General features: G+C 43.1%; 1 protein-coding gene across 2 annotated transcripts in view; it reads left to right on the forward strand.

Moving 5' to 3' along the window:
- Positions 1-19,841, forward strand: part of SHARPIN (SHANK associated RH domain interactor) — a 1,065,128-nt gene that overhangs the window by 191,017 nt on the left and 854,270 nt on the right. For both annotated transcript variants that reach the window (XM_069621811.1, XM_069621812.1), the window contains exon 4: positions 9,956-10,097. In XM_069621811.1, coding sequence (XP_069477912.1) covers positions 9,956-10,097 — 142 coding nt within the window. The remainder of the gene's footprint in view (positions 1-9,955; positions 10,098-19,841) is intronic.

Below are 19,841 nucleotides of genomic sequence, written 5' to 3' on the forward strand. Positions count from 1 at the left end.
TTGTTATACTTTTCAAGACCAAATCCTTATCTTATAAAGTCCTTCACTAGTCTGTAGCATGAGTTTTCTCAGAGGCTGAAGAGGGACCCTTGTGGTGTAGGAGCCAGCTGTAGGCAGGTCGGGATAGGGTTCAGTTGCAGGAAAGCCATAGTATTCAACACATATTTATAACATGAAGCTAATTGGCATAGAATGGATCTTGAGCAATTACATCATGTAGCACAAGTAGCTATATACTTTTTTCCTCTGTCTTCCACTCCATGGCCAACAGCCTACATATAGTCACAAGGTGAGATTTTGCAAATAGTCATAATCAAACATTAACAATCTAATATTGCTGTAGGTTATGGGGCCTACAAGCTCCACTGGCTCACGATTGTATGGGTTCAAATCCAGTTCCCTCACCTTTGCATACGTCCCATCGAATTCTTTCCTCCCTTCAGTCATTTCCCCTCTCCAACAACCCTCTTTCCACCCTTAATGGGGGTTTCAAAATCACTGAGGAACCTAGACCTAGTTCATTTAACAGCTGGCTCCAATCCACCTCTACCCCCTCCAACCCGGGGTGGTCTTCAGGAATCCCCATTACGCAATCCCCCATCTGCGGATATCTCCCGTCCACTGCCTTATAGGAGATCTTCATAAAGTAGGTATTCCCTTTGGAATTATTTACAGGTGTTTTAGGCATGGGCAAACTCCCAACCATACGAATTTCCTACTCAGCCTCACAAGATTCACTTAAAACTTAAGATAAGTATTACCCAAGCCAACACAGTGCCTTAGGAGAAAAGAGCTTCTGAGTGGATTCTGGATGTATCAGCACAGGACCCGGTCCCTGTATTCTTGGTCTGATGACGAAAGAACTGGACACTGGATGGGAACTTGGAACAGCAGTCATCAGAGGAGGCTTGGGTTCTCGCGGTACTGTGGATTTTGCTCCCTTTACAGCAGCCAGATAAACGAATAGCGCCGGTCGGATTCTCTTCACTCTCTTGGTTCTGCACTGTGGTCTACCAGTTTCTGCGATGTTCGGACTTCAGAAGATCATGCACTGTACTCGTGCTCGAGTTCCGCGGGTATTGGCGGTTTGCGGCCCAGCAAGGTCATAGCACATTGTGGGATAGCTCAAAATGCAGGTTTTCTTGAGTCTAGTGGATCCCACCAACCTCTAAGTATGAATCTCATTCAGGACTCTGAGGTCAATTGGAAGGAAGGGTTGCATCAGGCTCCAGTTACACAGCAGGCTCTTCGGTCACTGGAAATTGCCACAGACGTCATTTGTTCATCTTCCTCTTCAAATTCAACTCCATGGTAGAGTTGTCAGCAGCTTCCAGGTACGGAGTATTTATCAGGAACTACAGCACAACTCCTACAAATTCCCTGCAATTTACAGAAAGGGCTTTTCTGGTTGTCCAATTAGGACAGCTAGCCCCCCCATTGGGAACAGGCTGCCTAGAATGGCAGAAGACTACAGAGGAAACCACAAGCAAACGAGAAATGGCAAAAAAGGAGGTGGCAACCATTCTTTCAGAATGGTGACCGTTCTGTGTGTTACTGAGGCTGATTTGACAGCCTACGAGTAATAAAGACAAAGTCATAAAACCACTGCCACCAGCTATTCAAGTAAACTTCCAATTGTAACACAAATGTTAACAAGTAAGAAAGAAAGGGTTCATATTGTATCTCCCCAGCAGTCCACTTAAGGTGGGGGTTGTTGGCTCACTAATGTATCGGGGGTGCTAACCCCTCCCCCTCAATTGAGTGAGTATAGATAACATGATGGGCAGATCAAATGTTTCTATTATTGCAGAAATCAGGATTATAGTGCCTTTATTTAAGGTAAGGTGCACGTGGCACACTGCATATTTGGGTTAGAATCATCCTGGAAGTGAGGGTGCTTTAAATATCACATACACATGTGTGTAAAGAAATATCATGAATAAGGGATACAAAGTGAGAGATGCTTAAATAAATAGCTCTCTGAAGAATTAATGCATTGTTAGACAGATATATTTCCAAATGGATACCTAAAGTACAAAATGGTGTCTAGTTCTAAGGCAAGTGTGAAAGACTGACTCACACCAAGAGTTTTCAGACGGCGGCTGATACTTTACAGATAGTGTCATGAGGGGCAGGTTTTGCTGGTCATTGTGGCATAGGTAGAGGCAGGTTGGTTTTATATTGAAAGGAACCCCCAAGATGGTGCCTGCACTCTGCTGTAACGTTGCAGTCTCTCGGTATCCACATGGCTCATTGGCCCCGCCCCCTGATGTCAGAATTGCTCATGAGCATGTCGGACCGTAGCACCCTGCGTTGCTACATTTCTTAGCGAAGGCTCATAAGTGTCGATCCTTTTCTGTCCTTATGCTGCTATGCTCTGCTGAGCATTCTCTGTATTCCTTATTTGATCTCTCCCTCTTGTAAGTCCCACGCACTGCTGCAACAGCCTTCCCAATCCTTACAACTCGCGTCTGACTTCTGCGTTGTTCCGGGTACGAACGCTACAAATTGTTACCGTAGCAACCACTTTGTTTCTCGATCAGAAGTTTGCCTTACTTATCTTTAATCCGCAGACGCCCAGCGTTCTCCGGCAAAGCTGTAGCCCTCCAAACTAGCTTCAAACCCATATCCCCACGCATCGTGGAATAGATCAAAATGGCTGGAGATTCAGCCAGATTGCGACCATTAGTTACCAAGCTCTGTTGCTTAGCAACAGGTAGGGTCTTTTTCTTTCTACCTAGTCTTCCTTTGCTCCTGGCCATTAACATCTATCCCTTATACTGCAGGCACATGCCACTTCTAATCCTCTCTACTTCCAGCCATCAAGTTGTCCATGCTCAACCAGTCAAACCAGATTGAGTAGTCACATAATAAGTAGTTCTCCAGCTTACTGTGAATCCACAGCCTGTCTTCTTCCATTCAGTAATCACTATTTTCCTATCGTTCCCTACAGTGCTCTACTTCTTTGTGGCAACAACTCTTAAGGAACCACATCCTTCGGGATGCTCCTGTACTTCAGCCTCACATAGAAGGAATCCAACATCATCATGAGAAGACTCTCAGGATTTTCTTCCCCAGAGGGTTTCCCTGGAAATTCTGCTCCCTGTGCGTCCTTTACAGGAGCAGAGGAGCAGGGTGACCAGGAGGATCCTCATATCCTCAAACTGCTGCCTCTGGTTCAGGTCAGTGGCATTGTATTGTGACTTGATATTTGCACAGAGCATGTATAATTTGCTATTGCTCCCAGATAGTCTTTGGCAGCATCTCGCAGTGAGATAATTGGGGTTGATAGGTTGAAAATGGAACTTGGCATGAAAAGCAGACCAGATTAATGATGAAGTTGGGTAAAGCAAGGTAAACGTGGATACATTTATTTGTTTTTTAATGAGGAGAGCACTATATGCTTCATGCAGATCAATTTGAGAGACCAATCGTATTATTTGGCACCATAAAATAGTTAATTTATTTCTCCACAGTATAAGATTTGGTAGGACCTCGAAAATTAGAGTAGACATTGATGTGATAAAATTGTTTTTGGCAGAAGTTGAGAACTGCCATAAATGTGTCCAGCCAGGTCTAAAATAAGCTCATCAGTTTTGTGCATCAGAGAAAATTGTGGATGCCAACTATGACTAATGTGGGCTTGGTGTACACCAGACTATAGAAGCAGGAGAAAGACAGAATGATTTTGAGTGTCTAAAGCATGTCTTGAAACTAACACCAATAAAGACTGCTGAGACCCTTCCAGGTGCCTGATTTTCTCTTGTCTCATTCTCTGAGAAATGTTCATGGATGCCTGGTGTTTGATAGAGGATGAGGACCGGGGCCCCCAGTTCATTAACATAAATGTAAAGAGGATGAAAAACCCACTTGCCTCTTGGGAATAGTATTTCACCCAAGATATTATAAAAGAAGTCAAATGAAACCACTGCATTTAAAATGGTGTGTGCTGTCCTAGTAAATTAGTCAGTCCAAAAGTTTAGCGAACTATGACTCCAATCACACACTATGGAGGGACCTAAAAAGGTCACCCATAAAGAGTAAGACTAGATGAGCGGGGATGTGGGGGGAGAAATTTCCACTCCCCTACGGATAAATCATTACCAGGTCCAAGCTAAATGTTCTGGGGGCTGACGCATGTCAGGAAGATTATTCACTTTTATGAAAATCTTACCTAACGAATCGCTTTCTGGCCAAGGTTCAGCTTCACAGCATCAATGTATCCTTTCCTGGAAGGTCGTCTTTGATCGTGACTGGGGAGATGCCTGCTGTCGCCACTGTGCAGTGGACCAGCTTACCTTTGTTTAGCAGTGTCCTGAAGAGGCCTGTATCAGTGTCTGCTACATTTCTTAATCGAAAGGGTTGCAATCAGCTCCTGGACCTGTCCAGAATCTTCCTTGTACCCACAGCTTGTGGGCTTCCTCTACTGGATCCAACAGCAGGAACACCTACCTCCAGCGACTTCTAGTTAACCTGCCAAGTCATTTGGGAAAATCGGAGCAAGGGTGGTGAGTAATCGCAATAGTTAGTCACTCCGCTCTTTCCTGTAATAAACCTTAGAATAAAGTTTAGTTCTGTTCTATTTTTTACGTTTGTTTTGAAAGCTGTTGAAAGAGGTGCAAAAAAGTAACATGCTTAACTTGTAAAATCCTTGAAGTCTTCTGGAACATTTTTCACCACAAGAATTCTTCCTGCCTTCGTCCCGTATCCTAGTAGGACATTTTGTGACTTGGGCACAAAGCCCTCTACAACATAGGGACTGTACTTATAAAGTTAGTTGTCATTCTTGTGAACTAATTTTCCTTACTGCTTAATTATTTACCTACCTTTCAGATATTTAAGTGAATTGTAGGTATTTCTCTAAACCAAAGATGACTATACATGTTTATAACTGCTGTGTGATCGTGTTACCCGCTTGTTCCATTTCCCTAGTCTGTTTTGGGCCTATAATAAATATAGTATACTAAATAAGTATAGTACTGTTAGGAAAAAATAACTTTGGGATTGTGATGAATCATTGGAAGACTGAATTAAAACTGTATAAAGAGTATACAAATACAGTAGCTGGAGCTCAGACGCCCTTGGCACAACTTCCTTATGTGGTGAAATCTCCATCTGTCTTTTAGATCCAGTCTGTTGTATTTCTGGTTGAATTGGCTCCCAACTTTGGAAGTATTGGGCCCTTGTGTTGGTCTGGAGTTTGGGAAAAGAACCTGCAGATTATGCAAATCTGAGGACCTTGAAACTCTATTTGGTTTTAAAATGTGATGTTTTGATGCAGAGACTATTCTATTTTAGTAGTTTTATTCACACCACAGAGATTGTATTCATTGAGAATGTATGGAGACGATTAATGAGCAGGAAACTGTTACCCTTTTCAGTTGCTTTGATAGCATTTTTATATGAGATTTTTGAATTGTTAGGTGACATCCCTTACCTCTCAAAAGAATTCCTTAGTATAAATGAGTGACTTTGTCTGTGAGAAATGTAATTATGTGAACAGGGCAGTCTCCTATTGATTTTACGGGGATTGTTTTATGAAATGTAACTATGAATTTGTATTTGTTTTAGGATTTGTAATGGTCTATGAAATTATTAAGGTATGAATTGTTTATTTGGAAATTCTGTGAAAGGTTTTATGTTAAACCATATATACTATAAGAACAGGGATGCCCTATGTATTGAAACACTCAATAAATGTATTCCAAAAACAGCATGCTGATGACCAGAGATTGTGTTCTTGTTAGAAATATATCATTTTTATTCTATTATCGTATCATAAATATGTAAATATATCATTTCTGAACGTACCAAAACAGTTCATTTCCAATAGACATATTTTTTTATTCAAACCGTTGTTTATAGTTTGATTACCAAACTTTTACAACATATTTATTCTCACATTCCACAATTTTCATTCAATTTTCATATCATCATCATGAGCATTTTTATCTTGTACAATTTTTCCTTAAAAGGTTCGAGTTATTCCCATTCGACAACCAATCTTAAAAAGGAAACACTCTATTTTCCACAGTATAAAAAAGTATCAATTCCCCACTCATAACCCTTAGTTTTAGACATACTTTAGGCAATGAATCTTAAAATCTGTACTGCCAATCATCTATTAGCAGGATGTCTGGTTTGCATAATCTTTATCATTAACAGTTTTTATTTTAAACTACCCTGTTTGATTGAGTTAGCTGTAATTTTTCTAGTTGGTCATTTACTAAAGTAACAAAACGCGTAGTTCTCAATATAGCTTTCGTTGTAAATCCCCACATACATGCCATCCACAACCATTCTCTGCTTTCGATTTTATCATGGTCATATTTAGTTTCAAATATTTCATTTCGTTGTAGTTCAAAATAAGGACAGTAAATGGTCAAGTGTTTAAGTGTTTCATAAGAGTCTGACCCTTTACATAGTCTGCAAGTGCCACCATATGCTGTTTCCTCTAAGTTTGTCCAATTTTTTGTTCTTTCTAATGTCGGCAGTTGGTTTAATTTAAATCTTAGGTAGATGCCTCTAGCTATTGGACAAGGAAATTGTTGAAGATAAGTCTTGCGCGGACATCGCGCCGTTATAAATTTTCCGGCTTCTTTATGACTGATATTTTTCCATAGCATTAATGGTTTTATACCAATCGTGAGCATATAGTCGGTTTTTGATGTGTGCTTGGCGATGTTCTAAGTCAGCTGAAGTAAGTGCCATTTCATTCAGAAGAGCTTCCATTTCTTTGTGATATTTTGCAATGGACGGTGGATTGGAATTTTTAATCATCATCCCCAAATCTTCATATAAAGAATTAGTGAGGGGAAAAAGCATTTTTGCGTAATTTGTGAGTTTTCGCCAGTTGTATCGGGCAGATAATGATATCAATCCTAGTTCTTGTCTTAGAACTGCATTGGGGAGTGAATTAGCAGACGTAATACATCTTTCCAAATGCGACCTTGTAGTTGGTCTAGAAATGGATTTATTTTAGCCAAGCACATATCAAGGGCATATAGTAGAATTGCCTCGACTTTTAGAGTATAAAACTCAAATAATGGAGCCAGTGAAAACTTACAGTATTTCGCTAGAATCATACGCATTTGAGTCGTCAATATTTTTGCTTTTTGATTCAAAGTGTTTTCCACATTGCTAGCGCAGTAGAGTCAGAAATCGAATAGCCCAAGTATCGAATACTAGCTGTCCGTGGAATGGGAGTCAGTCCAATAGTCCAATTTCTGGGGCATATCTTTTTCTTTAGATTATTGAACAAAAAGATATTTGATTTGTCTGCATTAAATTGAAGATTATGAGATTGACAGTAGTCAGCGAACAGTGAGAGCTTCGTTTGGAGGCCCGAAGGAGTTCGATCAAAGATTACTATATCATCTGCAAAAGCTAGCAGTGGATCTTTAGTTCACCCAGTCGTGCTGGATAGCTAATTTTTTGTGTCCATATTTCATTGATATTACGGAGATAAAGATTGAACAGGGTGGCAGCCAAATTGCAGCCCTGTTTGACTCCTAATGTGGTCGGAATAGGTCCCGTGGTAGCTCCAGCCGTATTGACTCTAATAAAGTATGCTGTGTTGGTGTGCAGTTTGGCAATTAAGTAGACAAGATGTTCAGGAATACCCATTGACCGCATTTTTTGCCATAACAAACCACGTAATACGTTATCGAAGGCTGCAGTTAAATCCACTGAGGCTATATATATTGGCCCTGTATTCGTAATCTTTGATTTCGCAAGTATATGCGCCATCAGTGTTGCGTTTAGGGAAGTTCCCATCTGTGCTCTAAAGCCAATCTGAAATCGGGATAAGATTTTATTAGTTTTCATGAATACTTGGAGTTCCCGTAATAGTAAGATAGCAAATACTTTGGCAGACGCATCTATCAATGCAATTGGCCTGTAATTCGCGGGTTTACTCCTATCCCCCTTTTTGTAAATGGGAACAATAATAGAGCCTAGCCATGAGGCCGGAATTACTAAGGACACTAACATTTTGTCAAATTGGTGTTTTAATATATGAGCCCAGAGTAATGGTTGTCGCTTCAGAACACAGGGAGGAATCCCATCCGGGCCAGCTGCTTTTGAATAATTTAGCGCGTTGATGGCACATTCAATGTCTTGGAGTGACCAGGGAGTTAGTGGCAGTTTTGGGGTCGGTGGAGTAATGGCGTTTATATATGAGAAGTATGTGGGTACAGCATATTTTTGCTCATAGTATTGCTCCCACGTTGCAGCAGGTATCGTAGAGGCTTGGCTCTTGTCAAGTTTGCAAGCGTCCGATCGCAGGATTGCCCACGTGGATCTCCGATCATTACGACATAGTACACTGATTATCTGTTGATTAGCCAACTTATATTTGTGACATTTGATATTTTTACATTTGTTACGGTAAGTGGTACAAATTGAAGTTTTCATCTGGATGTATTTGTCTGCCGTGCAAGTATGTATATTTTTTTTTATGCTACGTAAATCTGCATTTTTTTTCCGTTTTGCTACTACGATATCTGAACATCTGTTAAGTGGGATTGTACTATTCGTATTACTGTTTGCGCTATATGTTCTAGCCAGTAGTTGCATTAACGTCTGCAAATAATTTACTGGATCTTTATAGTTTGATTGCAGCATTCCATAGCTGTCCAGCAATAGCCCAAGCAATAGACATATATTTAGACATTTTTTTGTGCAAAGGGATTTTTTGTGCAAAAGGCAAATTTTTTTGTAAACATTTCTCAAACACATATAACACACCATACAACCATTCATTCAATTTAGAGAACAAACAATTCAAAATCACATTTTCAGTAGTAGTATCCCTACTTTGAAAGTCCACCATTGTATATCAACTACAAGTATCCAAGATTATTCTAACAATATTTTTCTCATCATTGGATTTCCTTTTGTATTGTTTCGACTTGACATCAATTGGCCAGTTTTTTCATAACCATTAGTCAACATCTTCTTCAGGATTAGTAGACTTATTCAAAGGCTTCATCAATGCTTTGGCAGTCGTTTGAGATTCTTTTGCTTTTTGAACGACTTCATTCAGTTCTAGTGGTTTCCCACCACATCTTCTCACTAACTTCAATAAGCTATTTGAGAGATTCTATTTCCACTTCTTCAGTTGCCTACCTGGCTCATCGCAAGTATTTCCCGTTAAGAAGGTCAAGGAGATTAATCCATCCGTCATAAACTTGGCAATTTACCTCAGACTTACCTCTTCATCTACCTGACAGCGTCGTACCTCTCGGGCAAAGCAGGACCCAAGTGTTCCGACCTATAAAGTAATTTAGTCTGTGTGTCCCTCGGCATCGCACTGCTCAAGGAAGGGCAAGCCCCACACGTTCTAGCCTGTGAACAACCAGCCGTCACTGCATGGTGAAGCAAACTGCAGCGGACTTGTTAAACCATGACACAATAAATAATAAATATAAATAGTATTTGTGCACTTACTGTGTAAGCAGAATTATTGTGTGCTTCGCTGTATGGACTCATTGTGGATGGGGACCCCTGACCTCACTCACTCACCCACTCCGGAGACTAAGCCGTGAGCTCTCTCCACATGTACCTTGATTGAGTTTGGCTAACTTCAGAGTTTCCCTGTTTTACTATAACTAGGGTGGCCTCCTGAAATCTGTCCACCAGGCCAGATTTGAGAATTGTATCTTAAGTCATGCCCTCTGAAACAACTCATCTAGCGATGCCTATATTAAACCTTTTGTTGTCCCACTACTGCTACCCAAAGTATCGTGTAAGGGGTCTTAGATTTCATGTTCTTGCCAATAGATTCCGTTCATGTTTCCCCCTGTATAGGCAAGCTTCTAGTTTCTTTGCAAAGTAGTAGCTTGTTTAGTTTGACTCTTTTCAGTTGCTTCTGTAATTTGCGACAAAGCGTAGTAAATGTTTGAAGTGATAATGAAAGCTTGTCCCTCAACATTTGTATCGTCTTCTTTGGCAGAAGATTTAGCCCTACGACTATCCAAGGCCATAGAGAGTGGTGACCAGCAGGCTGCCTCACACTATGCCATAGCTTTGGCAGCACAGCAAGCTTCCTTGCAGCTCCAGCTCAAGCCGGAATGCTTTCCTAAAACCGAAATCAGGTGAGTGTGAGCGACGAGAAACTGTTTCATCAACATTGACCTTTAAAGATAAGATCACAGTGCTATTGATTTATTTATTGTTTATTTATATAGCGCTTATACACATGTGAAGTGCTTCATAGCACTTCAAGGTGGGAAGGGAACCAGGGAATACAATAATCATTCTTGGGCCTTGATTCCAAATGATATACTGTTAGGCAGAATTGCAAGCAGTACCCTCTGGGACCACCACACACAATTAGGACCACAGGTGTAAGCAAAACCAACCTTTGGTGTAAGTCTGTACTACAGTTTTTGGTAGCGAGCTGTGCAGCCAGGCTCATCTCAAAAGGGAATGTGAGCAGTAAAAGATGTTACACAGAGGTCCTACAGTCACAGTGGTTCAAGTAGACACTTAAACTCAAGGTTTCTTGGTAAAACACTTATTAATTTATTCGTCATTTAGAAAACATTCACTAGAAGGAGGCAACTTAATATTATACACAAATACACTTCAATACCAAAACATTAAGTTTCTGAGTAAATTAGGCTCCCATGAAGTAGGAGCAAAATGGCATTTCAGTCACTTTAAAAATAGGATGAAAAAGGCACAAGTTCATAAAATGGATAACAACTACTTTCTTAGGCAGGGCAAATAGTTTCAGTTCACTAGAGGACTCGATTCAGTTCAATAGACCTAGGCCAAAGTCAATGGGCTAGTGTCTTGGATAGGAAAGAGTAGTTCTGGTAGTAAACAGTAAAGTCTTTACCATAGTTAAGTTCTCAGAAGAAGTTTGTACAAAAGAAGAATCATATGTTGCGTCACAAGCTGATTAGGCCTGCAAGTTGGGAAAGTTCCATGAACTTTCACTGCGAGAGTTAAGTTCTCTCTATCGGGTTGGCATAGTACCTTAATATGAAGAAAAGATGCAGCTGAAGACGTTGGTTCCTGGCAGTTCTTGCAGATCTGACTGTTCCTGAGCCTCAGTCATGGGGACAAGAGGGAGGACGTCGGGACTCCTGCACAGAGACTGGTCAAAAAGCTGGCAAATGGAAGATCTTCGGTTCGAGTAGCTGTAGTCAAGCACACAAGCTGGTGTCCTTCCCCCTGGACCTTGTCTGTCGAGATGAACTTGGCAATTTGGACCTGCAGCAGGGCTTCACCGGGCAAACTAACGGTCCAGGAGTTGCAGCAGCCGTCCTCTTTCAGCTAGTCTTCAGTTCTTTCGTTCCAGTGTTCGACGCTGCCTTCCAAGCCAAGAGACTCACCTTTTAAACAATTTTCTCCACTTAATTCCAGCCTAGCTGTCACTCACCCAGAAGGGTGGCTGTCCTTGCTGGACAGTCAGCCAGCCAATAACGCCAGAGTGCATTTGGGTCTCCTAGGAGACTAAGCACAGGAAGTGTCGGGCACCTCCCTCGTTTCCCAGACACTCAGGCCCCAGAGGCGGTCTTCAGTCCTGAAGCCCGCCAAAGGCATAAGAACAAAGGGACCAAACCTTGTTTTGCGCGCATAGACAAACTCCAGAAGGACCTTTTCAAAAAGAAACAGTGAAAAAAGAAGACCGGAACCTGTTTAAACAAAGGGGCTTAAAGCGGCATCTTGAAAAAACATGGCTCCCACGATTTTTAGCTACCGGTGTTCGCAGTCGGGGAAAAATCATGGTAGTTCATTGTAAAACCACTGCCACCAGCAATTTCGATAGGAAAGGGTAGCATTTGACTGCTACATTAGTGTTTAGACACAGGAGATACTATGTAACCCCTCCAGCACTCTATTGTAAGATAGTGTATGCTGGGTGAAGAAATTTGGAAAGACTAGTAAAGTCAATTTCACTTTACATTCTCTGGGAAACATTAGTTTATCCCGGAGAAGGCATTTAAACCTTTGTGAAGTCTAAAAGACATCCCTGTGTCACTGCACTGAAGGTGCTATGTGACACCTATGAAAATATGATGCCTATGGAGTTATCTAAAACTCCATAATCAAAGAACACAAGAGTTAAATATACATCAAAATACATTCACACTCTCTCAGGTAAAAAAAAATCAAGTCCTCAAAATCCAGCAAAGTTGCTGGGTGTCTCTAAGGTGAAGGGAATTGGCACATATATGAGAATTCTCCCTAACACAAAAGTTGATGGATGTTCCATTCATTGGACAGAACTGTGCCTGATCCTGCTGAGGATTCTGTTTAATTTGAATAAGGAAATGTGAGTTGTAGTTCCATCCAAACCCATACAAAATATGCATGAAGCTAAAACTATTTTTTAACTTTACAAGCCAACGGTGGGAAGATATATAGCTAGTAGTATGGACTCCTCTTGCCATTATCCTGTTTTTAGCATAAGGGTTTGAACATAAAGTTGCCAACTGTCGGATGGGTTATTTACAACCACTAGCGAGTTTCCTTTGAAATCAGGTCGCTTTGTAAAATGTGACCTTATGAATCACTGGTGTTTATACTGAACCAAACTAATTTGCGAATGCACTTTGCTTGCGCAGTGGATTTTCCATGCCGAGGAATTCAACATGGTGGTCTGGGAAGTTTATACAATCCTCAATGACCATTTCTGCTCCCAAGGACCATACCTAAGACAGTAAATTATCCTATTCTCAGTGAATTGCAAACAGTCTTGCCAACAATTGATCGATCAGATCACCTTTCATTTAGAATAGGGATATGAAAAAATTTGATTGGCTTTTAAGAAGAATTTGAAATCTCAACATTGGGAGTAGATGAATGTGTTAGCTTAACATAAGTCTATATAATATTGGCCCAAATGTGCCTTTACGTGAATAAGCAAGAACCATAGGAACCCCACCCTTGATGCATTTGGGCTACAGGCTTTAGATAACCTAAAATGTTTCCATGAGAATACAATCGATGACCAGTTTTTGTTTTAGGATGCCTGCTGTTCAAACATGTCTTTAATGATTACTTAGTCGCAGGTCAGAGTTATCAACAAAAACTGGATTGTTTACCCCCTCCCCCTCCTTCTGAAAACTCAAGCTATCTCGATACAGGAAATGCATATTATTTTTCCTTTTATAACTAACATCACTTCTGATTTATGTTCTTTGGAGGTGCGTTTCATAAGGATACAACAGTGCAACATTTTAGTAGTTTCTGCTTTTTTAATCAATTTAAGGGTCAATATTGAGTGTCTTTGGGGTCCGAAAGTGTTATCTTTTGGTCATTGTCCGCTGTCCAGGCGGGTAGCTCAGGGGCAACAAGTTTGCCTTCAGAAGAAGACAATGCTGTGCAAAATGATTTTGACCCCCATTCCGTGACCTAGAAGCTGGAGGAGTCCGGCATTAACCGTATGTTCTCTTGTCTTTTCTCTACATTTCTAATTGTCTTCTCTTTTGGAACTTCCTGTAGAACTTTATATAACTTCTGCACTAATTGTCTGGCGTCACTTTGTCCCAGAGTTGACAACACGTTGGATCCGGGGTTACTTGCTGCTTATTTTCTTCCGAATTTACAACACTTCCCAACTTCGACAGCCTAGGTTGTTATTGGAGAGGTTTCTGGGCACCGTTTGCCACATCTCTAAAAGACAAATCGGTCTTGGAACTCTTCAACCCTAGACAGGCCACCTCCTTCTGGATAGGCCATATATGCATAAGGCTTTAGGTATTTTACCTAGGCATTTAAGCACCTTGTAAACCTAGCGCTTTCCAACTCATTTGGCAAATCTTCTCTGCCTCTCTTGTGGAAGGGCAGGCCTCACCTGTTCACCAACTCACTTATGTAATAATTTCTTCTCTCAAAGACCACACTTACTGGGGCTTTCTACTCCACTCCTTGATATACATTGCTGATCATGATGTAGCTCTGCAAGTTGTATACGTGGTAAGGGTCTACAAGCAGCTTGGCTAACGGCCCCTTTTCTTGCCTCCTCTTCAGCCTGTGTAGGAGGACATAAGGTAATGGTGGCAGCTACCTCTTGACTACCCCATGGGGGGCATACGTGAGGAGGATTGGTCTAACCATTTTGCCCAGTTCACCATCACAGACAGCAATGGGACATACCGACTTCTGCAGGGTACATCACCAGCCACAAGGACAAGTTGAGCTCTCCTCCGACTGTTTCTCTTCAGATAGGTCTGAAGCTTTTGCTGGAAAATAATGGACCTCAGTCTGTACAGAATTACTATAACATTGAGCCTTATTTAAAATGGTCTTCCTTTACCCCTGTTAACTTTTTATTTGTTGCAATTTTAATTTATTACTGCTCCCCAAAACAATCAGCCGTTCGTTTGATATGATAGTTACACTTTCGCAGCTTTGTAGTTTTATTATTAGTTGTTATAACCGGGCAACTATGTTCCTTTATTGTTGCTTCATTGGAGTTGTTCAGCACTAAGATTATTCAGCTGCCACCTGCCATAGGTGCCTGATTTGGTTTGCTGCCTCCTTCTGCTGAGGGTCCAAAATTGCCCTTTTGCCTCCATTCTAATAATTGGGTTCTCACAGTTCTGTAATAAGAACTCCATTTAGCTGAGGAATTTCTTCTGCTTACTTATGGTGGCTTCCAATGTAAGTGTGTGGTCTTTGCTGAGAAAAAGCTTTCTCCTTCGAATGGATTGTTCTCCCACATATTCCTCATCTTATGATATTTGTATCTCGCCAGCTTTGGTGCTTCGGAAAATTTCTCGCCAGTGGGCACTGCGCACAAGGTCGTGGCGTCAATGTCCCTCGACAGGCTCCGTACCGTGCCGACATCGCCATCAGTATAAATAGCTTGTGTTGCGCCCATTGGCTTCGGTTCCGTTTTTCCAATTGCTTCGCTCTCGAGTTAACGGCAAGCTTCGAAAATGTCTTCAAAAAAATGTAGCCGTCTTCTACTCCCAAGACGGGGTTCAAAAAATGTATAGACTGAGGATCGAAAATGTCGATTTCAGTCCCTCACCGCATTTGTCTTTGTTGCCAAGGTTCAGACCATCGAACCGGCGACTGTGGCTCCTGTCAGTCGATGACGGAGAAGGCTCTTCGTGAGAGAAAAGGTAATGTGGTGGTGGGGCGGGAAGCTTTCAAGGCCTCTTCGAAAGCCTTGTCAAAAAAGCATGAAAGATGGGCGAATCGAAGGATTCCGACCGCCGAAAACATTCCAAGAGGTCTCGATCACGTAGTAGATCGAGACATTCTTCATCTTGTTGAAAGAAGATTAAGAGGAGACATAGATCTCCCTCCTCTTCCTCTGATACGTCTATCGAATTGGTAAGATGTCCGACTAAGTCGAATTCCCCAAGAAAATTAGATGAATTTAGAAGGAAGATGATGGTCTTTGAAAATGTGGCCTTGACACCCTCAAAGAAACCTCAAGAGCCAGACCCTGGTTGCTCCGTTGGCGACGCAGGAGAGTTGAACTACTGTGGAAAGATCCCGTTGTAAAAGTGAATCTCTAAAATCTCGAGCCGACGTTAAATCGTCGAAGATTCATCGAGAATAGAGTGATTCCCCGACACCGACTAAAACATGTCGTTGAAGCCCTAGACGACTTGGTCGACACCATCAGCGACAACGATTTAGGCACCGAAGCCAAAGGAGCTTTCGACACCTTTGTCGAAGATATCATCGGTGCCTTCGAAGATTCCTTCGAGGCAAATTCATATACAGGAAAGGAGATTTACTCCTTTACTTGCCTAAGTCTGTCTTCTATCTTTGAAGAAGAAAGTGCCTCAGAAGTTTTCTCCTTTTGGAGTACAATATGGTACCAGAGAGGTGCCAGAGGAATTAATCGATCCAGATTCGAAAATGAAAACTGTGTGACACCCTTCACACTGCTAGTGGCATTGATACGTCACCAGAGCTAGACTTTACAAAATCTGACCCTGCAGAACATGCAGATTCAGGGTACATGAGTTTGATGAATAGGGTTGGTGAATACATGGGCTGGTGTAGATCCTCACCCACATTTCATCAGGATGATATGACTGATATACTTGACCAGGGCGCCCAAAAGGATCCAGTTCTCCCCTTCCATAGGGCACTTCAGAGGATAGTGGAAAAAAACCTGGGAGGCTCCTGATACTGCTTCTGCAGTTAACAGGATTTTCCTAAGAAGTACAGAACTTCTACTTCTGACCCTGATTATTTAAAGAGGCATCCCACTCCAGAAAGTCTGGTTATTCAGGCAGCAACTTCGTCAAGGCAAACAGCCTATCCATCTATCCCCCCTGGATAGAGAGGATAAGAAGGTGGATGCTTGGGCCCGTAAGGTCTTTACCTCGGGTAGCATGGCTCTCAAGTCAGCAAATGTCACCTGTACCCTGGCCAGGTTCACCCATACCCTGGGGGGCTGCATTTCGGCAGCGGCTGATAATATTCCGGAAGGCGAGGAAAGGAAAGGCTTCCTGAATATTGTGGAAGACTGAAAGGAGGCAATGGGGGAATGTTTCCAGTCTGGACTGGATACTATTGATAGTATCAGCAGATGCATGGCTGTAAGCACAATGCTACACAGATTTGTGTGGTTGAGGAAGTCGGGGTTTGCACCTGAGTGCAGGCCAGGCTACTCAACATGCCTTTTGATGGCTTGAGGCTGTTTGGCAGTAAAGCTGATGAAAGCTTAGAAAAACTGCAGACCTCTAAAGCGGCGGCTAAATCTCTTAGCGCCTCTATGCGACAGCCTCAGAAAAACTATTTGGGCTCATCTTCCTGGAGAGGTTGTTCTTTTCGGTGCTACTCCTCTTTTGTTAAAGGAAGAGGACAGGCCATACAAAGAGGTAAAAAAAAATGTCGCTCGTGGTGGACAAGGAAAAAAAGTGCAAAATCAGCCTCAGGAACGGCATCTTTGCCATCAGCAGCTCCTGCAGCTGCCTCCAAGTCACTCTGAGACCTTAACATACAAGACCCCGTGTGGGCAGAATCTCACAGCATCTGAAAGAATGGCGAGGCATCAATTCAGATGCTTGGGCACTGGATACAGTAGCTCAAGGTTACTGCCTTCCCTTCCTAAAAAGGCATCAGGATCATCCACCAGGAACCAACTCTGTCAAAATTCCAGATCCGCTCCTTGTGCAGGAAATTTTAACCTTGCTAGAGAAAGGTGCAATAGAACATGTACCTGTAGCGTAGAGGAAACAGGGTTGGTATTCCCCATACTTTTCCATCCCAAAGAAGGGCCGAGGAATGAGTCCTATCTTGAACAAGTTCCCCAAGAAGGTCAAGTTCAAGATGGTAACCCTTTCTCAGATCCTTCAGGCTCTCCAACTCCAAGACTGGTTGGTATCAGTGGACCTTCAGGATGCTTACTTTCATGTTCCAATCCATCTCAAGCACAGAAAGTACCTGAGGTTCGCGGTTGGCGGTTCTCACTATCAGTTTCGAGTTCTGCCATTCGGGCTGACCTCCGCCCGAGGGTTTTCACCAAACTGATGGCAGTAGTGGAAGGGAGTCTCAGGAGAGGGGGGGATTCACGCCTACCCCTACCTGGACGGCTGGTTGATCAGAGAACGGTCTCCCGAACAAGCTCAAAAAAATTTGTCGCTCACCTGTCACTTCCTTCACAATCTGGGCTTCTCCCTTAATTTCAAGAAGTCCCACATGATACCATCCCAAAAACTCCAGTTTATCGGAGCAGTCTTGGACACTTCCTCGGGCAAAGCCTCGCCTCCGGAGATGAGAGCTCTCCACATTCTGCAGATGGTAACAAAATTCCAGAAAGTCCAGCATCTGGTGGCCTTCAATTTTCTGAGGTTGCTCGGCCTCATGGCATCCTGCATTTTTCTGGTGCCAGAGGCCAGATTGAGAATGAGATCCCTTCAATGGGCCCTCAGGACTCGGGTGGTCCCAGTTCTCGGGGTATGTCGGATCTTCTGCAAGTCCTGAGCGCAGTTGCTCAGGATCTACTATGGTGGGCTTGCAACAACAACATCCTCAAAGGGGAATCTTTTTGGCAAGCATGTCTGGAGATAACAGTAGTAACGGACGCCTCACTCACGGGGTGGGGAGCTCATACCAACAATCTGACAATCAGCGGTCATTGGTCTCCATCGGAGTCCAAACTATACATCAACCTGTTGGAGCTGAGGGCAATCAGACTAGCGCTGAAGGCCTCCCTGCCCTCTGTACAAGGAAAGAATGTCCTGATAATGACGGACAACACAGTGGCCATGTACTACCTCAACAAAAGAGGAGGCGTAGGATCACTACCACTGTGCAGGGAAGCAATGGCGCTCTGGTTCTGGGCGATACGGGAAGGAATCTCTCTATCGGCAGTTCACCTAGCCGGAGAGCAGAACACGGCGGCAGACGCTTTGAGCAGGCAGAGCAGTCTCCCACGAGTGGGAGTTAGCTCAGGAAGTCCTTCTGGAGATCTTCACCCTTTGGGGAACCCCTCAAGTGGATCTGTTTGCGACCGAGGTAAACCGAAAGTGCAAACAATATTGCTCAATGGAATTGCCACGAGAGGAGCTCTAGGAGACGCGTTCGCGGTGGACTGTGAGTTCCCCCTACCGTACGCGTTTCCTCCTGTCCCCGTGATTCCTCAAGTAATCAGGAGGGTGAGAAAGTTCAGGAAAACCATGATCCTATTCGCTCCGGATTGGGCTAGGAGGATGTTGTACCCGGACCTTCTGGACATGTCCATCTGCCCTCAAGTACGACTTCCGCAAAGAGAGGATCTTCTCTCACAAGAGGAAGGTCGGGTTCTCCATCCAGAGGTCAAGACACTCAACCTTCATGCATGGTTTCTGAGAGGTTGAGATACAAGGATTGGGACCTTCCGGACGACGTAATGGAAATTTTGCTTTCGGCCAGAAGGCCAGCAACAAAATCCTTGTACCGGTGCCGTTGGAACAAATTCAGTAACTGGTGCAAAGATAAGGATGTGGACCCTTTTCAATGTGGCACCCCAATGGTGCTTTCTTTCCTATTGCATCTTGCCAATTTGGGGCTCCAGATCAGAACAATTAAAGGATATCTTGCTGCGCTGTCCATTTTCTCAGATCCTTCAGGCTTTCCAACTCCAAGACTGGTTAGTATCACTGGACCTTCAGGATGCTTACTTTAATGTGCCAATCCATCTCCAGCACAGAGTACCTGAGGTTCACGGTTGGCGGTCCTCATTATCAGTTTTGAGTTCTGCCATTCGGGCTGACCTCCGCCCAAGGGTTTTCACCAAACTGATGGCGGTTGTGGCAGCGAGTCTCAGGAGAGAGGGGGATTCACGCCTACCCCTACCTGGACGATTGGTTGATCAGAGCGCGTTCTCCCGAACAAGCTCAGGAACATCTGTCACTCCCTTCACAGACTGGGCTTCTCCCTCAATTTCAAGAAGTCCCACATGATAACATCCCAAAAGCTCCAGTTTATCAGAGAAGTCGTGGATACTTCCTCAGGCAAATCCTCGCCTCCCAAAGGTGAGAGCTCTCAACATTCTGCAGATGGTACCAAAGTTCCAAAATGCCCAACATCTTCCGGCCTTCGATTTTCTGAGATTGCTCAGTCTCATGGCATCCTGCATCTTTCGTGTGCCAGAAGCTCGATTAAGGAAGAGATCTCTTCAATGGGCTCTCAGGACCCAGTGGTCCCAGTTCTCGGGGGAATATGTCGGACCTTCAGCAAGTTCCAAGCACAGTTGCTTAAGACCTTCTTTGGTGGGTTTGCAACGACAACATGCTCAAGGGAGAATCTTTTTGGAACCATGGCCGGAGATAACTGTAGTGTTAAACGCCTCACTCAAGGGGTGGGGAGCCCACACCAAGGATCTGACAATCAGCGGTCATTGGTCTCCATCGGAGTCCAAGCTACAC

Source organism: Ambystoma mexicanum, chromosome 5q (assembly GCF_040938575.1).
Source record: "Ambystoma mexicanum isolate Mex_15411 chromosome 5q, UKY_AmexF1_1, whole genome shotgun sequence".
Classification (NCBI taxonomy): Eukaryota; Metazoa; Chordata; class Amphibia; order Caudata; family Ambystomatidae; genus Ambystoma; species Ambystoma mexicanum.